Genomic DNA, 21,152 nt, shown 5'->3' on the forward strand with positions numbered 1-21,152 from the left:
TTTTTCAGATACTAATGTTTCATTAATGTTTCAGATACTAATGTTTCAGATACTAATGTTTCAGATAGAAAGAGCGAAACTACCGGAGTCAAATTCCTTGTTGGACAATGTTCGAACCTGGAAACCAATAAAGATGATTCTGATTCTGACTCTAATTTTTCCTCAAAGGAATCTTGTAAATTGAAATGTTAAATAAAGTTTAAAACAGAAAAACCCTCGTCTACTTCCGGGTTCCTCCCGCGGTGACTGGCTGGTTCTGGTCACGTGGTCCAGTGACGTAGGCGGAAGTGAGTGCAGCTCGAGTGTGTTTACTTCAGAACCGGAGAGTTCTGTTGACCTTCGACCGAACCGGGTCTCTGGACTTCTGTTGGACCGAACCGGGTCTCACTGGTTCCGGAGTTCTGTTGGACCGGGTCTCGGTGGTTCTGGTGTTCTGACCCTGAAGTGGACCGGGTTTGGACCGGGTTCCAGTCCGGGAGCTCCCCCTGCTGTCACCGGCACCAGCACCGGTACCGGTACCGGTACCGGTACCGCTCAGCAGGTCCGGTTCTGCCGAACCTCCTGGTTCCGGCTCAACGGTCCGGACCGGTTCCGACTGGATTCTGGACCTGAACCGGTACCGGGACCGTCCGCGGACCGGGAAGATGTGCGCGCAGCCTCGTCCATGAGAGTTGGAAGGTGAGTGTCGGAACCAGAACCAGAACTAGAACCAGAACTAGAACCAGAACCAGGACCAGGACCAGAGACAGAACCAGAGACAGACGTGGTTCTAGTTCTGGTCCTGGTCCTGGTTCTGGTTCTGGTCCTGGTCCTGGTTCTAGTCCTGGATGAAGCAGGTGAAGTTAATTAAGAAGAATAAACTAATGTAACTTTATTCAGTCATGACTAGTGAATGAAACTAGGCTGCACTTGTAAATAAGACATTTGTTCTTAAATTGCTTGCCTGGTTAAATAAAGGTTAAATAAAAAAAGCCTGTAACATTAGCCTGTAACTCCAGACCTGGATCTGCTGTCATAGTTAGAGAAATAACCGGCAGAAAACAGGAAAACAGGTGAATCGTTCAGTCTACAAGCACCAGAATCGGCACACATGCTCCTTAGGGGTTGCTCTTTTGATAAAACCATTGTGCTAAAAAAACCACACACAAAACCTCTAACAATACTAACGTATACACTGCCATCCATTTTACCAGTGTCAAACATAACAAAAAAAACTCAAATTTTGCAGAACATTAGGATTCTGGGACTGATATATGGTACAAGGAAGCCAAAGTGTAAGTCCATGGGTCCACATTTAGATTCTACATAGTGAAAAGGTTATGATTTGACACCAAGATCATTCCAATAGGACAACTCTATTGGATTTTATTGCCAAATGCAATATTATTGTATATTCGACCATCTTGAAAAAAGGCCGCCATCTTTTTTTTTTTTTTTTATCAAAAGAGCAACCCCTAAGGAGAATGTGTGACAATTTTGGTGCTTGTAGCCACAACTGAACGATCATTCCTGTTATTTATCTAACTATTAGAACTGAACACTTTATTAATGTTTCTGTGTCCTTGTATCAAACTGATCACATACTGATCAATAATCCACCATCAGTTAATCAGGAATAAATACTGATCAATAATCCTCCAGGGCTTTCCACTAAGGCATAGACTAGCCAGCCGTACTAAATAAGTAGCCAGCCGGGGGGGGGCCGTTGGTGGTGGTCACGTCGTAGCCACGATCGTATACACTGGTCTTAATAATAACATATTCATATTTGTTTTCATTTATTGAAATAGTAAAAACAAAACAATAAAATATAGACAACTGAGGAGTCAAGTTCAACATTATTAAACAAAAGTCCAGAATGCTACTAGTGGTTCCACCGAAAAAACTAGGGATGCACCGAAATGAAAATTGGAGGCCGAAACTGAAGCGGAATAAAATTTAAAGACTTGGCTGAATACTGAGTACCGAATAGCCGTTCACAGTTTTTCATTTATTTTGCCATTTATTTCACAATTGCGTAGATAAAATTGCAATGACATTATTAACAACAAAAACAGTAAACTAATGAGCACTGTCAAGCAGCTGGCGATGCGGTTGCTTAAATGGACCAAAAGGTGGATCTCTAACATCACAGTTTGTTTACTGTGTGTGACTCTGACGCTGGTTAGTAATTAAGGAGTTAAAACTCACTCGCCACTTAGGGGACTCAGTAGCCAGCAGAAACAGCAGTAGGAGCATTTATTACATTTATTAACTGTAGTACCGCTATTATGAGAGGTTATTTCTCACAGTATTAGCCTAAAGGGACTTGAGGCTGATTTATTTATCCCGCGTTACACCAACGCAGAGCCTACGGCGTAGGGTACGCACCGTACGGCGCGCGTCGCCGCGTACCCTACGCCGTAGGCTCTGCGTCGATTCAACGCAGAACCATAATTCAGGCTTCACTCACGGCCGCAACATGTTGCCTCCAGTCATTTCAATGAGAAGCACACCGCAAAACACCGCATTGCATATTCAGCGCCGCCCAGAGGCTCCCAAATGGAAATGATTATTGATTTCTGAATGAATGGATAGATACGTTGCTTATTTTTTGCATATTATTTTTTTCTTTTCTGGCCTGGCGCCCTGCCAAGCCTGTACAATTATAGGAAACACTGTATTATCATTATTATTACAACTCACTCGCCATTGCATCTTCTTTTATTCATTAGTGTAACTAATGAAGTGTATGAAAATACGTGTCGCAGGTGGTGCTAATTGAACGCTTGAAGAGAAGACTAGATTACCGGTAGAAAGTTCTGGGCTAAACGATGCAACGCGGTTAGGCTTTTTTTTAACACGAACTGATTAAACTGATGACATTCTGTAGTGGATAGCCTGAGTAATAAGGACGTACCGTTTTTATGGTGACAAAAGAATCATCTGGTGAGCTCTGCTTGTTGATCCGAGTTCCGACACATGACACGCGCACGCACACACGCACACGCACACACACACGCACGCGCACACACACGCACACGCACACACACGCACGCGCACACACACGCACACGTGCACACGCACACGTGCACACACACACGCACACACACACACACACACACACGCACACACGCGTGCACACACACACACACGCACACACGCACACATACACACACACACACACACACACCGCATGTCGGGGCCGCGGAGTTTCTCTATGAAGTCGGCGGTGATCAGAGTAATTTGTGATACAAGCAGAGCGAATCACAACTTTAATGAGTGCGGTTCAGTTTGACATATTGTCTATGAGAAAAACATTTAATCTTATTAAAATCGAAAAATAATATTTATAGGCTATAAAAATAAGCGTCATTAAAGTAGCCGGCTGGCCCTAATCGAGTAGTCGGCTATATGGCCGGCAGCCGGCGCTTGTGGAAAGCCCTGATCCACCATCAGTTAATCAGGAATAGAAATAAACGTAATTAACTCAGAAATAAAACGTGTCCAACTACAGGAATTTACGGCGTCACAGCAACGGCGTCGCAGTAACGGCGTCATCACGGCAACGGCGTCATCACGGCAACGGCGTCACAGCAACGGCGTCATCACGGCCACGTCGTCACAGCAACGGCGTCGCAGTAACGACGTCATCACGGCAACGGCGGCGTCACAGCAACGGCGTCACAGCAACGGCGTCACAGCAACGGCGGCGTCACAGCAACGGCGGCGTCACGGCAACGGCGTCGTCACGGCGACGGCGTCGCAGCAACGGCGTCATCACGGCGACGGCGTCGCGGCCACGGCGTCACAGCAACGGCGTCATCAAAGCAACGGCGTCACAGCAACGGCGGCGTCACGGCAACGCCGTCATCACAGCAACGGCGTCATCACGGCTACGGTGTCACAGCAACGGCGTCGCGGCCACGGCGTTGCGGCAACGCCGTCGTGACAACAACGGCGTCATCACGCCAACGGCGTCGCGGCAACGGCGTCATCACGGCAATGGCGTCATCACGGCAACGGCGTCGCGGCAACGGCGTCATCACGGCAACGGCGTCATCACGGCAATGGCGTCATCACGGCAACGGCGTCGCGGCAACGGCGTCATCACGGCAACGGCGTCATCACGGCAACGGCGTCATCACGGCAACGGCGTCGCGGCAACGGCGTCATCACGGCAACGGCGTCATCACGGCAACGGCGTCATCACGGCAACTGCGTCGCGGCAACGGCGTCATCACGGCAACGGCGTCATCGCGGCAACGGCGTCATCGCGGCAACGGCGTCATCGCGGCAACGGCGTCATCACGGCAATGGCGTCGCGGTGACAGTGTCGTCATGGCAACGGCATTGTCACGGCAACGGCGTCACGGCAACGACGTCACGTAACAGCAGCACTTCCTGCCGTTGGGAGGGGGAGTTGTTACCATGCTAACAGCAGCAGTAGCAGCACCGCTCCGCTATTTCCCGTGCCCTGACCCCTGACCTCCATCTGCTGTGTCTCAGCTCCTGAATGCCTCCCCTGAGGGGCCCCATCACTACTGTCACCCCCTCACCCCCCAACGCTGCCCCTGCTGGAGGAACCTGAACCTGCCTGGTTGTTGTGTCTCCATTGGGGCCCTCTCACTCTGAACCTGCATGTGTGTTGTGTCTCCATTAGGGCCCTCTCACCCCCTCTCACCCCAACGCTGTCCCTGCTGGAGGAACCTGAACCTGCATGTGTGTTGTGTCTCCATTAGGGCCCTCTCACCCCTCACCCCCCCTGCTGGAGGAACCTGAACCTGCAGGATGCTGGAAGGCCTGGCTGCCTGGGTGCTGTGTCTCCATTAGGGCCCTCTCACTCTGAACCTACATGTGTGTGTTGTCTCCATCGTTAGGGCCCTCTCACTCTGAAGATGCTGGAAGGCCTGGCTGCATGTGTGTTGTGTCTCCACTAGGGCCCTCTCACTCTGAACCTCCGTGTGTGTTGTGTCTCCACCACTAGGGCCCTCTCACCCTGAACCTGCAGGATGCTGGAAGGCCTGGCTGCCTGGGTGTTGTGTCTCCATTAGGGCCCTCTCACTCTGAACCTGCATGTGTGTTGTCTCCACCGTTAGGGCCCTCTCACTCTGAAGATGCTGGAAGGCCTGGCTGCCTGGGTGCTCAACACCTACCTGGGGAAATACGTCAGCAACCTGAACACGGACCAGCTGTCCATCGCCTTGCTCAAGGGTACGTAGCCCCGTCTCATGAACTTTACTCCGGGTCCTAACCAGGGACGGGCGGTATGGACTCAAATATTTATCACCATCATTTCTGGCATTTATCGCGATAACGATAAAAAATGACGATTAAAAAAAAACAACAATTCAACTCCACTTTTGTAATTATAAATCTATCACCACATTCAGTCTTTGGAGCCAAATCACTGCTGTAAAAGATACTAAATACTAAACTACAACAATTACAGTGAATTAATAAAAACCAATTAAATGAGTTACACCTGTACTGCAAATCTTTCTTTCTTTCTTTCTTTCTTTCTTTCTTTCTTTCTTTCTTTCTTTCTTTCTTTCTTTCTTTCTTTCTTTCTTTCTTTCTTTCTTTCTTTCTTTCTTTCTTTCTTTCTTTCTTTCTGGCTCATTTCTTTCTTTCTTTCTTTCTTTCTTTCTTTCTTTCTTTCTTTCTTTCTGGCTCATTTCTTTCTTTCTTTCTTTCTCTTTCTTTCTTTCTTTCTTTCTTTCTTTCTTTCTTTCTTTCTTTCATTCTTTCTGGCTCATTTCTTTCTTTCTTTCTTTCTTTCTTTCTTTCTTTCTTTCTTTCTTTCTTTCTTTCTTTCTTTCTTTCTTTCTTTCTTTCTGGCTCATTTCTTTCTTTCTTTCTTTCTTTCTTTCTTTCTTTCTTTTTCTTTCTTTCTTTCTTTTTCTTTCTTTCTTTCTGGCTCATTTCTTTCTTTCTTTCTTTCTTTCTTTCTTTCTTTCTTTCTTTCTTTCTTTCTTTCTTTCTTTCTTTCTTTCTTTCTTTCTTTCTTTCTTTCTTTCTTTCTTTCTTTCTTTCTTTCTTTCTTTCTTTCTTTCTCCCGGCCCAAACAAGATGACATTATATAATATTATTATTTACAAATATTATAATATTAATATTATATAATAATATTATTATACTTAATGTTACCGTATTGTCCCGAATATAAGACGACCCCGATTATAAGACGATCCTCTTTTTCAAGACTCAAGTTTGAAAAAAGACTTTTTGAACACCAAATTCAATTTTTATACAGAAAATAATTACAGTACATCTGGAACAAATGATTATAACAATATATTTGAGAGAAAAAGCTTGTTATTTTGCCTCATTAAACCATCATGTTGAAGTTTGCATCATAACTTCTCCTCAGCTGCAGGTTCACCTGCCGAACTTCCACACACTTTGCTCCAGATTGTCGCTATCTATTTCTATCTTTCTACAGCTTAAGAAAACTCAAATATCCTATCTCAATAAATTAGAATATTCTGGGAATCTTAATCTTAAACCATAATCAGCAATATTAAAATAATAAAAGGCTTGCAATATTTCAGTTGATTTGTAATGAATCCAGAATGGATGACATTTTTGTTTTTTTTAATTGCATTACAGAAAATAAAGAACTTTATCACAATATTCTAAGTTTCTGAGACAGTCCTGTAAATAAATCCATATGAGAAGTTGCTTGAGTATAAACAAAATAACTGTACACAAACATACAGCATATTCCACATGTCATTACTAAATATCATTCCATACAGTATTTATCCAAGTACACACATACCTACACACACACACACACACATACATACACACACACATACCTACACACACACACACACACACACATACATACACACACACATACCTACACACACACATACCTACACATTTACATACCTACACACACACATACACATGCACATACCTACACACACATACCTACACACACACATACCTACACACACACATACCTACACACACACATACCTACACACACACATACCTACACACACACACACATACCTACACACACACATACCTACACACACATACCTACACACACACATACCTACACACACATACCTACACACACACATACCTACACACACACATACCTACACACACATACCTACACACACACATACCTACACACACACATACCTACACACACACATACCTACACACACACATACCTACACACATACACACACATATACATACATACACATACACATACCTACACACACACATACCTACACACACACATACCTACACACACACATACCTACACACACACATACCTACACATTTACATACCTACACACACACACATACACATGCACATACCTACACACACATACCTACACACACACATACCTACACACACACATACCTACACATACACATACCTACACATACCTACACATTTACATACCTACACACACACACATACCTACACACACACATACCTACACACATACACACACACATACATACATACACACACATATACATACATACACACACATATACATACCTACACACACACATACCTACACATACACATACCTACACACACACATACCTACACACACACACACACACACACATACCTACACACACACATACCTACACATGCACATACCTACACATGCACATACCTACACATGCACATACCTACACACACATACCTACACACACATACCTACACACACACACATACCTACACACACACATACCTACACATGCACATACCTACACACACACATACCTACACACACACATACCTACACACACACATACCTACACATTTACATACCTACACACACATACCTACACACACACATACCTACACACACACATACCTACACATACACATACCTACACACACATACCTACACACACATACCTACACACACACACATACCTACACACACACATACCTACACACATACACACACACATACATACATACACACACATATACATACATACACACACATATACATACCTACACACACACATACCTACACATACACATACCTACACACACACATACCTACACACACACACACACACACATACCTACACACACACATACCTACACATGCACATACCTACACATGCACATACCTACACATGCACATACCTACACACACATACCTACACACACATACCTACACACACACACATACCTACACACACACATACCTACACACACACATACCTACACATGCACATACCTACACACACACATACCTACACACACACATACCTACACACACACATACCTACACATTTACATACCTACACATTTACATACCTACACATTTACATACCTACACACACATACCTACACACACACATACCTACACACACACATACCTACACATACACATACCTACACACACATACCTACACACACATACCTACACACACACATACCTACGCACACACATACCTACACACACACATACCTACACACACACATACCTACACACACATACCTACACACACATACCTACACACACACATACCTACACACACACATACCTACACACACACATACCTACACACACATACCTACACATTTACATACCTACACACACACACATACCTACACACACACATACCTACACATGCACACATACCTACACATGCACATACCTACACACACACATACCTACACATACCTACACATTTACATACCTACACACACACATACCTACACACACATACCTACACACACACATACCTACACACACACACATACCTACACACACATACCTACACACACATACCTACACACACACACACACATACCTACACACACACATACCTACACACACATACCTACACACACACATACCTACACATACACATACCTACACATTTACATACCTACACACATACCTACACACACATACCTACACACATACCTACACACACATACCTACACACACACACACATACCTACACACACATACCTACACACACACACATACCTACACATTTATATACCTACACACACACATACCTACACATTTACATACCTACACATTTACATACCTACACACACACATACCTACACACACACATACCTACACACACATACCTACACATGCACATACCTACACACACACACACACATACCTACACACACACATACCTACACACACATACCTACACACACATACCTACACACACACATACCTACACACACACACACACACACACACACACACACACATACCTACACACATACCTACACACACACACACACACACATACCTACACACACACATACCTACACACACACACACACACACATACCTACACACACACATACCTACACACACACACACACACACACACACACACACATACCTACACACACACACACACACACACACACACACACACACACACACACACACACACACACACACACACACACACACATACCTACACACACACATACCTACACATTTACATACCTACACACACACACACATACCTACACACACATACCTACACATACACATACCTACACACACACATACCTACACACACACATACCTACACATTTACATACCTACACACACACATACCTACACATTTACATACCTACACATTTACATACCTACACACACACATACCTACACACACACACATACCTACACACACACATACCTACACATTTACATACCTACACATTTACATACCTACACATTTACATACCTACACACACACACACACACACACACACATACCTACACATTTACATACCTACACACACACGCATACCTACACACATACCTACACATTTACATACCTACACACACACATACCTACACACACACATACCTACACATTTACATACCTACACACACACATACCTACACATACACATACCTACACATTTACATACCTACACACACACATACCTACACACACACATACCTACACATACACATACCTACACACACACACACACACACACACACACACACACACACACATACCTACACATTTACATACCTACACATACACATACCTACACACACATACCTACACACACATACCTACACATTTACATACCTACACACACACATACCTACACATACACATACCTACACACACACATACCTACACACACACATACCTACACACACACATACCTACACACATACCTACACATTTACATACCTACACACACACATACCTACACATACACATACCTACACACACACATACCTACACACACACATACCTACACACACATACCTACACACACACATACCTACACATACACATACCTACACACACACATACCTACACACACACATACCTACACATACACACACACACACATACCTACACACACATACCTACACACACACATACCTACACACACACATACCTACACACACACATACCTACACATATACATACATACACACACACACACACACACACATACCTACACACACATACCTACACACACACATACCTACACACACATACCTACACACACACATACCTACACACACACATACCTACACACACACATACCTACACATATACATACATACACACACACACACACATACCTACACATTTACATACCTACACACACACATACCTACACACACATACCTACACACACACACATACCTACACACACACATACATACACACACACACACACACACATACCTACACACACATACCTACACACACACACATACCTACACACACACATACATACACACACACACACACACACACACACATACCTACACATTTACATACCTACACACACACATACCTACACACACATACCTACACACACACACATACCTACACACACACATACATACACACACACACACACACACACACACACATACCTACACACACATACCTACACACACACACATACCTACACACACACATACATACACACACACACACACACACACACACATACCTACACATTTACATACCTACACACACACATACCTACACACACATACCTACACACACACACATACCTACACACACACATACATACACACACACACATACCCACACACACACACATACCTACACACACATACCTACACACACACACATACCTACACACACACATACATACACACACACACACACACACACACACACACACATACCTACACATTTACATACCTACACATTTACATACCTACACATTTACATACCTACACATACACATACCTACACACACATACCTACACATTTACATACCTACACATTTACATACCTACACATTTACATACCTACACATTTACATACCTACACACACACATACCTACACACACACATACCTACACACACACATACCTACACATTTACATACCTACACATACACATACCTACACATATACATACCTACACATACACATACCTACACACACATACCTACACATTTACATACCTACACATTTACATACCTACACATTTACATACCTACACATTTACATACCTACACACACACATACCTACACACACACATACCTACACACACATACCTACACATTTACATACCTACACATACACATACCTACACATATACATACCTACACATACACATACCTACACACACACATACCTACACACACACATACCTACACATACACATACCTACACACACACATACCTACACACACATACCTACACACACATACCTACACATTTACATACCTACACACACACATACCTACACATACACATACCTACACACACACATACCTACACACACACATACCTACACACATACCTACACATTTACATACCTACACATACCTACACATATACATACCTACACACACACATACCTACACACACACATACCTACACATACACATACCTACACACACACATACCTACACATTTACATACCTACACACACACATACCTACACACACACATACCTACACACACATACCTACACATTTACATACCTACACACACACATACCTACACACACACATACCTACACATATACATACCTACACATATACATACCTACACACACACATACCTACACACACACATACCTACACACACACATACCTACACACACACATACCTACACATTTACATACCTACACATTTACATACCTACACACACACATACCTACACACACACATACCTACACATTTACATACCTACACATATACATACCTACACATTTACATACCTACACACACACATACCTACACACACACATACCTACACATTTACATACCTACACATATACATACCTACACACACACATACCTACACACACACATACCTACACACACACATACCTACACACACACACATACCTACACACACACATACCTACACACACACATACCTACACATTTACATACCTACACATTTACATACCTACACACACACATACCTACACACACACATACCTACACATTTACATACCTACACACACACATACCTACACATTTACATACCTACACATTTACATACCTACACACACACACATACCTACACACACACATACCTACACACACACATACCTACACACACACATACCTACACATTTACATACCTACACATTTACATACCTACACACACACATACCTACACACACACATACCTACACATTTACATACCTACACACACATACCTACACACACATACCTACACATTTACATACCTACACACACACATACCTACACACACACATACATACACACATACCTACACACACACATACCTACACACACACATACCTACACACACACATACCTACACACACACATACCTACACACACACATACCTACACACACACATACCTACACATACACATACCTACACATTTACATACCTACACACACACATACCTACACACACACACACACATACCTACACACACACATACCTACACATACACATACCTACACATTTACATACCTACACACACACATACCTACACACACACACACACACACACACATACCTACACACACACATACCTACACATACACATACCTACACACACACACACACACATACCTACACACACACATACCTACACACACACATACCTACACATTTACATACCTACACATTTACATACCTACACATACACATACCTACACACACACACACATACATACCTACACACACACATACCTACACACACACATACCTACACATTTAACTACCTCGCCTTTGTTTTCCTGAACATAAATGTTCCTCTTAGTTCATATCGGCTAACTCTAGCTTCTGAATGCTCAGAAAGGGTTTTATTGTTTTGCGCTTTTTTAAAGTCCACTAAATCTCTGAATTTAAGCACATTTGAATTTATGAATAATCTCATTTGTTGGTTCTGGATAATCTGCTTTGTTTATAACGGCTTATAATGGCTCTTGTTTGTAAGATATGAATGGGGTCTGTGATTGTTTTGTACGTATTTCCCCAGATTTCCACAATAAGATGAATGGGACGATTCCTATTGATTTAGAAAGCTTTGCCTTTAAATGATCGACATGTGGCTTCCAGCACAGTTTATGGTCAATAACACCCCAAAATGTATGATCATAAACTCTTTCTATTTCAAACATTTTGTATTTGATTATTAGTTTTCCGATATCCAAATAATGTACATTTAGTTTTCTTTAAATGTAATGATGATTTATTGGCTTTAGAGTTTTCAGTTCCTGTTGAACTGGATTCAGAAACGCCTTCATATCATATCCAGAATAATGTGGTATCGTCTGCAAACAGTACAACATTATAAGTTTAAAGTTTAGAGCAGAATATCTCCAGAGGCCGCTGCTACTGCTAACGGGCCAAGAAACAGTTGAACAGAAAAGAGAGAAGTGCCGTCTGCGTTTATCTCTGTGGAACAGTTCTCTCTTCTGATTGGAGGAGGCTGATAAGGTGGGAGGGGCTCTGACCCTAGGGGGCGGGGCTCTGACCCTAGGGGGCGGGGCTCTGACCCCCCAGGGGGCGGGGCTCTGACCCTAGGGGGCGGGGCTCTGACCCCCCAGGGGGCGGGGCTCTGACCCCAGGGGGCGGGGCTCTGACCCTAGGGGGCGGGGCTCTGACCCTAGGGGGCGGGGCTCTGACCCCAGGGGGCGGGGCTCTGACCCTAGGGGGCGGGGCTCTGACCCCAGGGGGCGGGGCTCTGACCCTAGGGGGAGGGGCTCTGACCTGTTTTATTTCTTTTTCTTTATTCAAGTCCTTCTCTGTGCTGTGATTGGTTAGTGACTCCCTCAGAGGCCGGTGAGGTCAAAGGTCATATGCTGAGGCGTCATGGCCGACGCAGGAGCTTCCTTCTCTATCTAGTCTCTGTTTGAGCCAGAATCTGCCGTTTCTGTCTCTAACTCCCTAACTTCCTGTGATCCTCTAACTTCCTGTGATCCTCTAACTTCTGTCTCTAACTCCCTAACTTCCTGTGATCCTCTAACTTCCTGTGATCCTCTAACTTCCTGTGATCCTCTAACTTCTGTCTCTAACTCCCTGTGATCCTCTAACTTCTGTCTCTAACTTCCTGTCTCCACCAGGCGCCGTGGAGCTGGAGAACCTCCCCCTGAGGAAAGATGCTCTCCGAGAGTTCGACCTGCCGTTTGAGGTCAAAGCAGGTGAGAAACACCGACTGATAGAAACGTAATTCTCGTCAGTTGTGTGAAAACCGCACAAAGATCGGAAAATCAGACCTGGAAACGGGCATTGTGGCATAGAATTGTCAAATTGGTTTACCGTATTTTTGCGACCACAAGGCGCACATAAAATGTTTTATTTTTTTTTTAAATGTGCCGGGTGCCTTATGAAACGGTGCGCCGTATCTATTACCTGAATTACGGTGATGTGAGGCCGGCCACCATGAGAACGGTAAAAAGAGAAGGGGGCGGGTGATAGGCATGGGACGATATGAAAATTTCAAATCACGATATTAGTGGACAAAAATATCACGATTACGATATTATCACGATATTAGCGCGTCGCTTATAAAATTGTTAAAATGCAAGGAAAAACACTAACCGTGGATCCACTGGTTCCTTCAGAACATTTATTCTCAAATCATTCTCAACACAGTGACACTTGAGCTAGAGAACAAATAGTGTAAATGTTATGCATTACAAAGTGTAAACTATAGTACCGGTACCGGTACTTATTTGAACTTTCTTTTTTTGTAAGAAAATACTTCCCTAAGAGTCAAAAGAAATAAGTGACAAATAGAAATAAAGTGACAAAGTAGAGCCAAATGCACACTGATTGTATTACTCTGTGAAACTTTAACAGTGGCTGCTACTTAGTACGGCTCTCTGGAAAAATAATAAAATAAAGGCACTGCTCTGTAGTATACAAAACAAAAGCTGCATGGCCAACACAAAGATTGAGTGAAAATAAAGTGCCACAAGAGTCAAATGCACACGGATTGTACTACTCTCTGAAAAAATATTAAATAAATAATAATAATAAATAATATTAATAAAATACATGAAAAAAATAACACTGGCTTCTACCTGGCTGGTAGCCTTGTGTGACCAAAAAAAAAAAAAAAATTGGCGATAATTACAGTACCCCACGATAACGTTATCGCGGCCCATGCCTAGCGGGTGAAGCCCCCGTGGTTTGCGGACGTGATTGAGGGGGAAGGGGGGGTGTATAAATGGACAGGTATGTGCTTCACGCAGACCATTGTTGTCTTAACAACCCTGAAGATGTCAAAGAGACACGCTTATGAGGCAGATTTCAAACTAAAGACGATCAGCTACGCGGAGGAACATGGGAATCGAGCAGCCGCGAGAGAATTTAACATCAACGAGTCTATGGTTCGCAAGTGGAGGAAGCTGGAAAACGAACTGCGGCAGGTGAAGAAAACGCAGCTGAGCTTCCGCGGACACAAGGCGAGATGGCCCGACTCGGGGGAAAGATTGGAGAGGTGGGTGATCGAGCAGAGAGCGAGTGGAAGGAGCGTTTCAACGGTCACCATCTACGTAAAGCAGTAGCGCTGGCGGAGGAGATGGAAACTGAACATTTTCACGGAGGAACGTCCTGGTGTTTTCGGTTCATGAAGCGGTGCCATCTCTCCATCCGGGCCAGGACAACGGTAGCGCAGCAGCGCCCGGCAGATTACTTGGAAAAGATGGAGAGCTTCCACTCATTCTGTAGCCGACACATAACCGAGAAACACATCCACCCCAGCCACATCACGAACATGGACGAGGTGCCGCTGACGTTCGACATCCCGGTTAACCACACGGTGGAGCGGACGGGAGCCAGCACGGTCGGGATCCGCACAACGGAGCATGAGAAGTCCTCATTTACCGTAGTGCTTGCCTGCCACGCTGATGGACGAAAACTGCCGCCGATGGTCATTTTTAAAAGAAAAACGTTGCCTAAAGAGACTTTTCCAGCCGGAGTCATAATAAAGGCGAATGAAAAGGGCTGGATGGATGAAGGGATGATGATCGAGTGGCTGAAGCAGGTCTATGTGCGGCGACCAGGTGGTTTTTTCCACACATCCCCCTCGCTGCTGGTCTGTGACTCTATGCTGCCTATCCCACAGAAAGTGTAAAAAAAGAAGTTAAAAACATGAACGCTGTGCTGGCTGTTATTCCGGGAGGTCTGACGAAGGAACTCCAACCGCTGGATGTCGGTGTGAACCGGCCGTTCAAGGTGAGGCTGCAGCGGCGTGGGAGAGATGGACGACTGAGGGGGAGCACAGCTTCACCAAGAGCGGACGGCAGCGCCGGGCAAGTTATGCCACAGTTTCCACGTGGATTGTTGATGCGTGGGCTAATATATCTGCTGGGCATTTCTGGGCTCCGTCCCAGTTTGGATCAGCTTCACCCTCCGGGATTTTCAGCGATATCTGTCGGTTACAAACCCCGGTACCGGATCCCCGACATGCGCGTGTGTGCAGCTCCGTGTCTGTAGACTGCGCCTTTTGGGTCGGTGCGCCGTATGTGTGTTTTAAATCCAAAAATTACACACAAAACTGAGGGTGCGCTTTTTCACACGGTGCGCCGAATGGTCGTGAAAATACGGTAATTTATCGTTCGAATTGTTACAGATTACTTTTGTAATCCTGTATTTGACCCGGTCTTTGTACGTTTTGACCGTATAGAAACGTAATTGTTGCCATTGTAAGAATGAGATGAACCTGCTGGAACTGTTGCTTTTTATTATTTTAACTCTTTTCTTATCATTTTATTTGTTATTTATGTTTTAATTGTGTCTTGCTGCTTTTAATGTTCATGCAAAGCACTTTGAATTACCTTGTGTTGAATTGTGCTGTACGGATAAACTTGCCTTGCCTCGTGTGTTTTTCCCAGGGTTCATCGGGAAGATCACCCTGCAGATCCCGTTCTACCGGCCCCACAGCGACCCCTGGGTCATCTCCATGTCCCAGCTGAACCTGATCATCGGGCCGGCCACCCCGCAGGAGTACGACGCCGAGGCGGAGAGACGGGAGGACCGGCAGCGCAAGCAGGCCCTGCTCAAGGCCCTGGAGGACAAGTTCAAGGTGAGTCCTCAAGGCCCTGGAGGACAAGTTCAAGGTGAGTCCTCAAGGCCCTGGAGGACAATTTTTTATTTTTTTTTTTTAAACCTTGTCTGCACACATATTAATGATTGATGCCAAGACGGTAGAAACCAAAGGTATGTGCATTATTACTATATTTAATATATATACATATATATACGCATACATATGCGTACAGATACATAAATATACACATACAAATCCAGTTTTTTTTTTTTTTTTTTTTTTTTTTTTTTTTTGGGGGGGGGGGGTGACGACCTCCACTGCCAATCCAGGAAGCAGGAACACACGGAAACACATGTCAAGCACTGGAAATCTGCAACAAAAAAACCACAAACAAAACATGAAACCGGCACGGAGCCGACCAAAACATGAACAGCAATCGACCCAAATCTTGAGATCTGATCGCAATCTGAGCTAAGCTACCACTACCTAACCCGCGTGCGTGCGTGCGTGCGTGCGTGCGTGCGTGCGTGCGTGCGTGCGTGCGTGCGTGCGTGCGTGCGTGCGTGCGTGCGTGCGTGCGTGCGTGCGTGCGTGTAATAAACCAAACAAAGCTCTACCTGAAGTGTATCTATAGTGGGGGAGGGGGGGAGCAACCCCGCCACCCGCGAGATCAGAGGCCGACAAGGAAGAACCCGGAACCCAGGCCACCAGCAACCCCACAGAGGGGAGAAGTAGTATTTCACCAAACGCTTCCGTTACCTGGAAATCGAGCAGAAATCAGAACCTGTCAGGACTCCAGACTGAAACCTTTTCTGGAGGCCGTTTGACAGTTTTGTAACTAGAAACACCAGCGCGACTTACAAATCCACCTGTCCATCAGTGTGTGTGCCTGTCATACGTGTATGTGTATGTGTGTGTTTGTGTGTGTGTGTGTATGTGTGTGTGTGTGTGTGTATATGTGCCTGTCATACGTGTTCAAGAGTTCACGTGTTCACATGTTCATCTTCATCTTCCAGAGCGAGTGTGAGCAGAGAGGAGAATCCTACTGGTACTCGGCCACGGCCTCCGTCGTCACCAGGATCGTGGAGAACATAGAGGTGAGTTAAGAACCAGAACAGAACCAAAACCAGAACCAGAACCAGAACCAGGACCAGAACTAGAACTAGAACCAGAACTAGAACCAGAACCAGAACTAGATCCAGGACCAGAACTAGAACCAGAACCAGGACCAGAACTAGAACTAGAACCAGAACTAGAACTAGAACCAGAACCAGAACTAGAACCAGAACTAGAACCAGAACCAGAACCAGACTGGTGTTACCACCACCCACTGCAGCCGCTGCCGTTTCCGTCTCCTCAGTAAAGCTCATGTAAATCCTTCCTAACTCAGATTTACATGTTTAAACCCCAGCTGAATATCTGGACTGAAACCTCTAATTACCAGAATTAAGACTTTAGAGATCTGGATTCCAGTAGATTTAACTCAGCCGTTAGGAGTTAGGGTTAGGGTTAACCCTAACTCCTAACGGGTCAGAACATTGATCAGGCGTCTGGGTGCAGGAAATGACCCAGAAGAGATGCTTTATTATTTTATAACATAAATGATGATTCATCCTCTCTATTCTGATAAACAGGTTGTTGTAACAGCAGAGCTAATCTCAGTCTGCATAGTCTGTACCAGGCCAAGGCCTGAACCCTAACCCTGATCCCTGAACTTTAACCCCGATTTCCTAATCCCCAACCCTAATCCCGATTCCCTAATCCCTAACCCCAACACCGATTTCCTAATCCCCAACCCTAACCCTAACCCTGATTTCCTAATCCCTAACCCTAACCCCGATTTCCTAATCCCTAACCCTAACCCCGATTTCCTAATCCCCAACCCTAACCCTAACCCTGATTTCCTAATCCCTAACCCTAACCCCGATTTCCTAATCCCTAACCCTAACCCCGATTTCCTAATCCCCAACCCTAACCCTAACCCTGATTTCCTAATCCCTAACCCTAACCCCGATTTCCTAATCCCTAACCCTAACCCCGATTTCCTAATCCCTAACCCTAACCCCGATTTCCTAATCCCCAACCCTAACCCCGATTTCCTAATCCCTAACCCTAACCCCAACCCTAACCCCGATTTCCTAATCCCTAACCCTAACCCCGATTTCCTAATCCCTAACCCTAACCCCAATTTCCTAATCCCTAACCCTAACCCCGATTTCCTAATCCCCAACCCTAACCCCGATTTCCTAACCCTAACCCCGATTTCCTAATCCCTAACCCCGATTTCCTAATCCCAACCCTAACCCTAACCCCGATTTCCTAATCCCCAACCCTGAACCCTAACCCCGATTTCCTAACCCTAACCCCGATTTCCTAATCCCCAACCCTAACCCCGATTTCCTAATCCCCAACCCTAACCCCAATTTCCTAACCCTAACCCCGATTTCCTAATCCCAACCCTAACCCTAACCCCGATTTCCTAACCCTAACCCTAACCCCAATTTCCTAACCCTAACCCCGATTTCCTAATCCCAACCCTAACCCTAACCCCGATTTCCTAAACCCTAACTCTAACCCTGATTTCCTAACCCTAACCCTAGCCCCGATTTCCTAATCCCCAACCCTAACCCTAACCCCGATTTCCTAATCCCCAACCCTAACCCTAACCCCGATTTCCTAATCCCCAACCCCAACCCTAACCCCGATTTCCTAATCCTAACCCTAACCCCGATTTCCTAATCCCAACCCTAACCCCGATTTCCTAATCCCCAACCCTAACCCTAACCCCGATTTCCTAACCCTAACCCCGATTCCCTAATCCCAACCCTAACCCCGATTTCCTAACCCTAACCCCGATTTCCTAATCCCCAACCCTAACCCTAACCCCGATTTCCTAATCCCCAACCCTAACCCTAACCCGATTTCCTAATCCCCAACCCTAACCCCGATTTCCTAATCCCCAACCCTAACCCTAACCCCGATTTCCTAATCCCCAACCCTAACCCCGATTTCCTAATCCCTAACCCTAACCCCGATTTCCTAATCCCCAACCCTAACCCCAATTTCCTAACCCTAACCCCGATTTCCTAATCCCAACCCTAACCCTAACCCCGATTTCCTAACCCTAACCGTAACCCCGATTTCCTAATCCCCAACCCTAACCCCGATTTCCTAAACCCTAACTCTAACCCCGATTTCCTAACCCTAACCCTAGCCCCGATTTCCTAATCCCCAACCCTAACCCTAACCCCGATTTCCTAATCCCCAACCCTAACCCTAACCCCGATTTCCTAATCCCCAACCCTAACCCTAACCCCGATTTCCTAATCCCCAACCCTAACCCTAACCCCGATTTCCTAAACCCTAACTCTAACCCCGATTTCCTAACCCTAACCCTAGCCCCGATTTCCTAATCCCCAACCCTAACCCTAACCCCGATTTCCTAACCCCAACCCCAACCCTAACCCCGATTTCCTAACCCTAACCCTAGCCCCGATTTCCTAATCCCCAACCCTAACCCTAACCCCGATTTCCTAATCCCCAACCCTAACCCTAACCCCGATTTCCTAATCCCCAACCCTAACCCTAACCCCGATTTCCTAACCCCAACCCCAACCCTAACCCCGATTTCCTAACCCTAACCCAGATTTCCTAAT

The 21,152-nt window shown here is 44.9% G+C and overlaps 1 protein-coding gene across 1 annotated transcript in view; it reads left to right on the top strand.

The window, feature by feature from the left end:
• The first annotated feature begins 294 nt into the window (after positions 1-294).
• Positions 295-21,152, top strand: part of vps13d (vacuolar protein sorting 13 homolog D) — a 146,609-nt gene continuing 125,751 nt past the window's right edge. Inside the window, 5 exon segments of the mRNA XM_061736938.1 lie at positions 295-678; positions 5,079-5,193; positions 14,564-14,641; positions 17,342-17,532; positions 18,513-18,593. Of these exon segments, the coding sequence (XP_061592922.1) occupies positions 5,097-5,193; positions 14,564-14,641; positions 17,342-17,532; positions 18,513-18,593 (447 nt within the window). The 5' untranslated portion in view covers positions 295-678; positions 5,079-5,096.

The sequence above is a fragment of the Cololabis saira genome, chromosome 12 (assembly GCF_033807715.1).
Source record: "Cololabis saira isolate AMF1-May2022 chromosome 12, fColSai1.1, whole genome shotgun sequence".
NCBI lineage: Eukaryota > Metazoa > Chordata > Actinopteri > Beloniformes > Belonidae > Cololabis > Cololabis saira.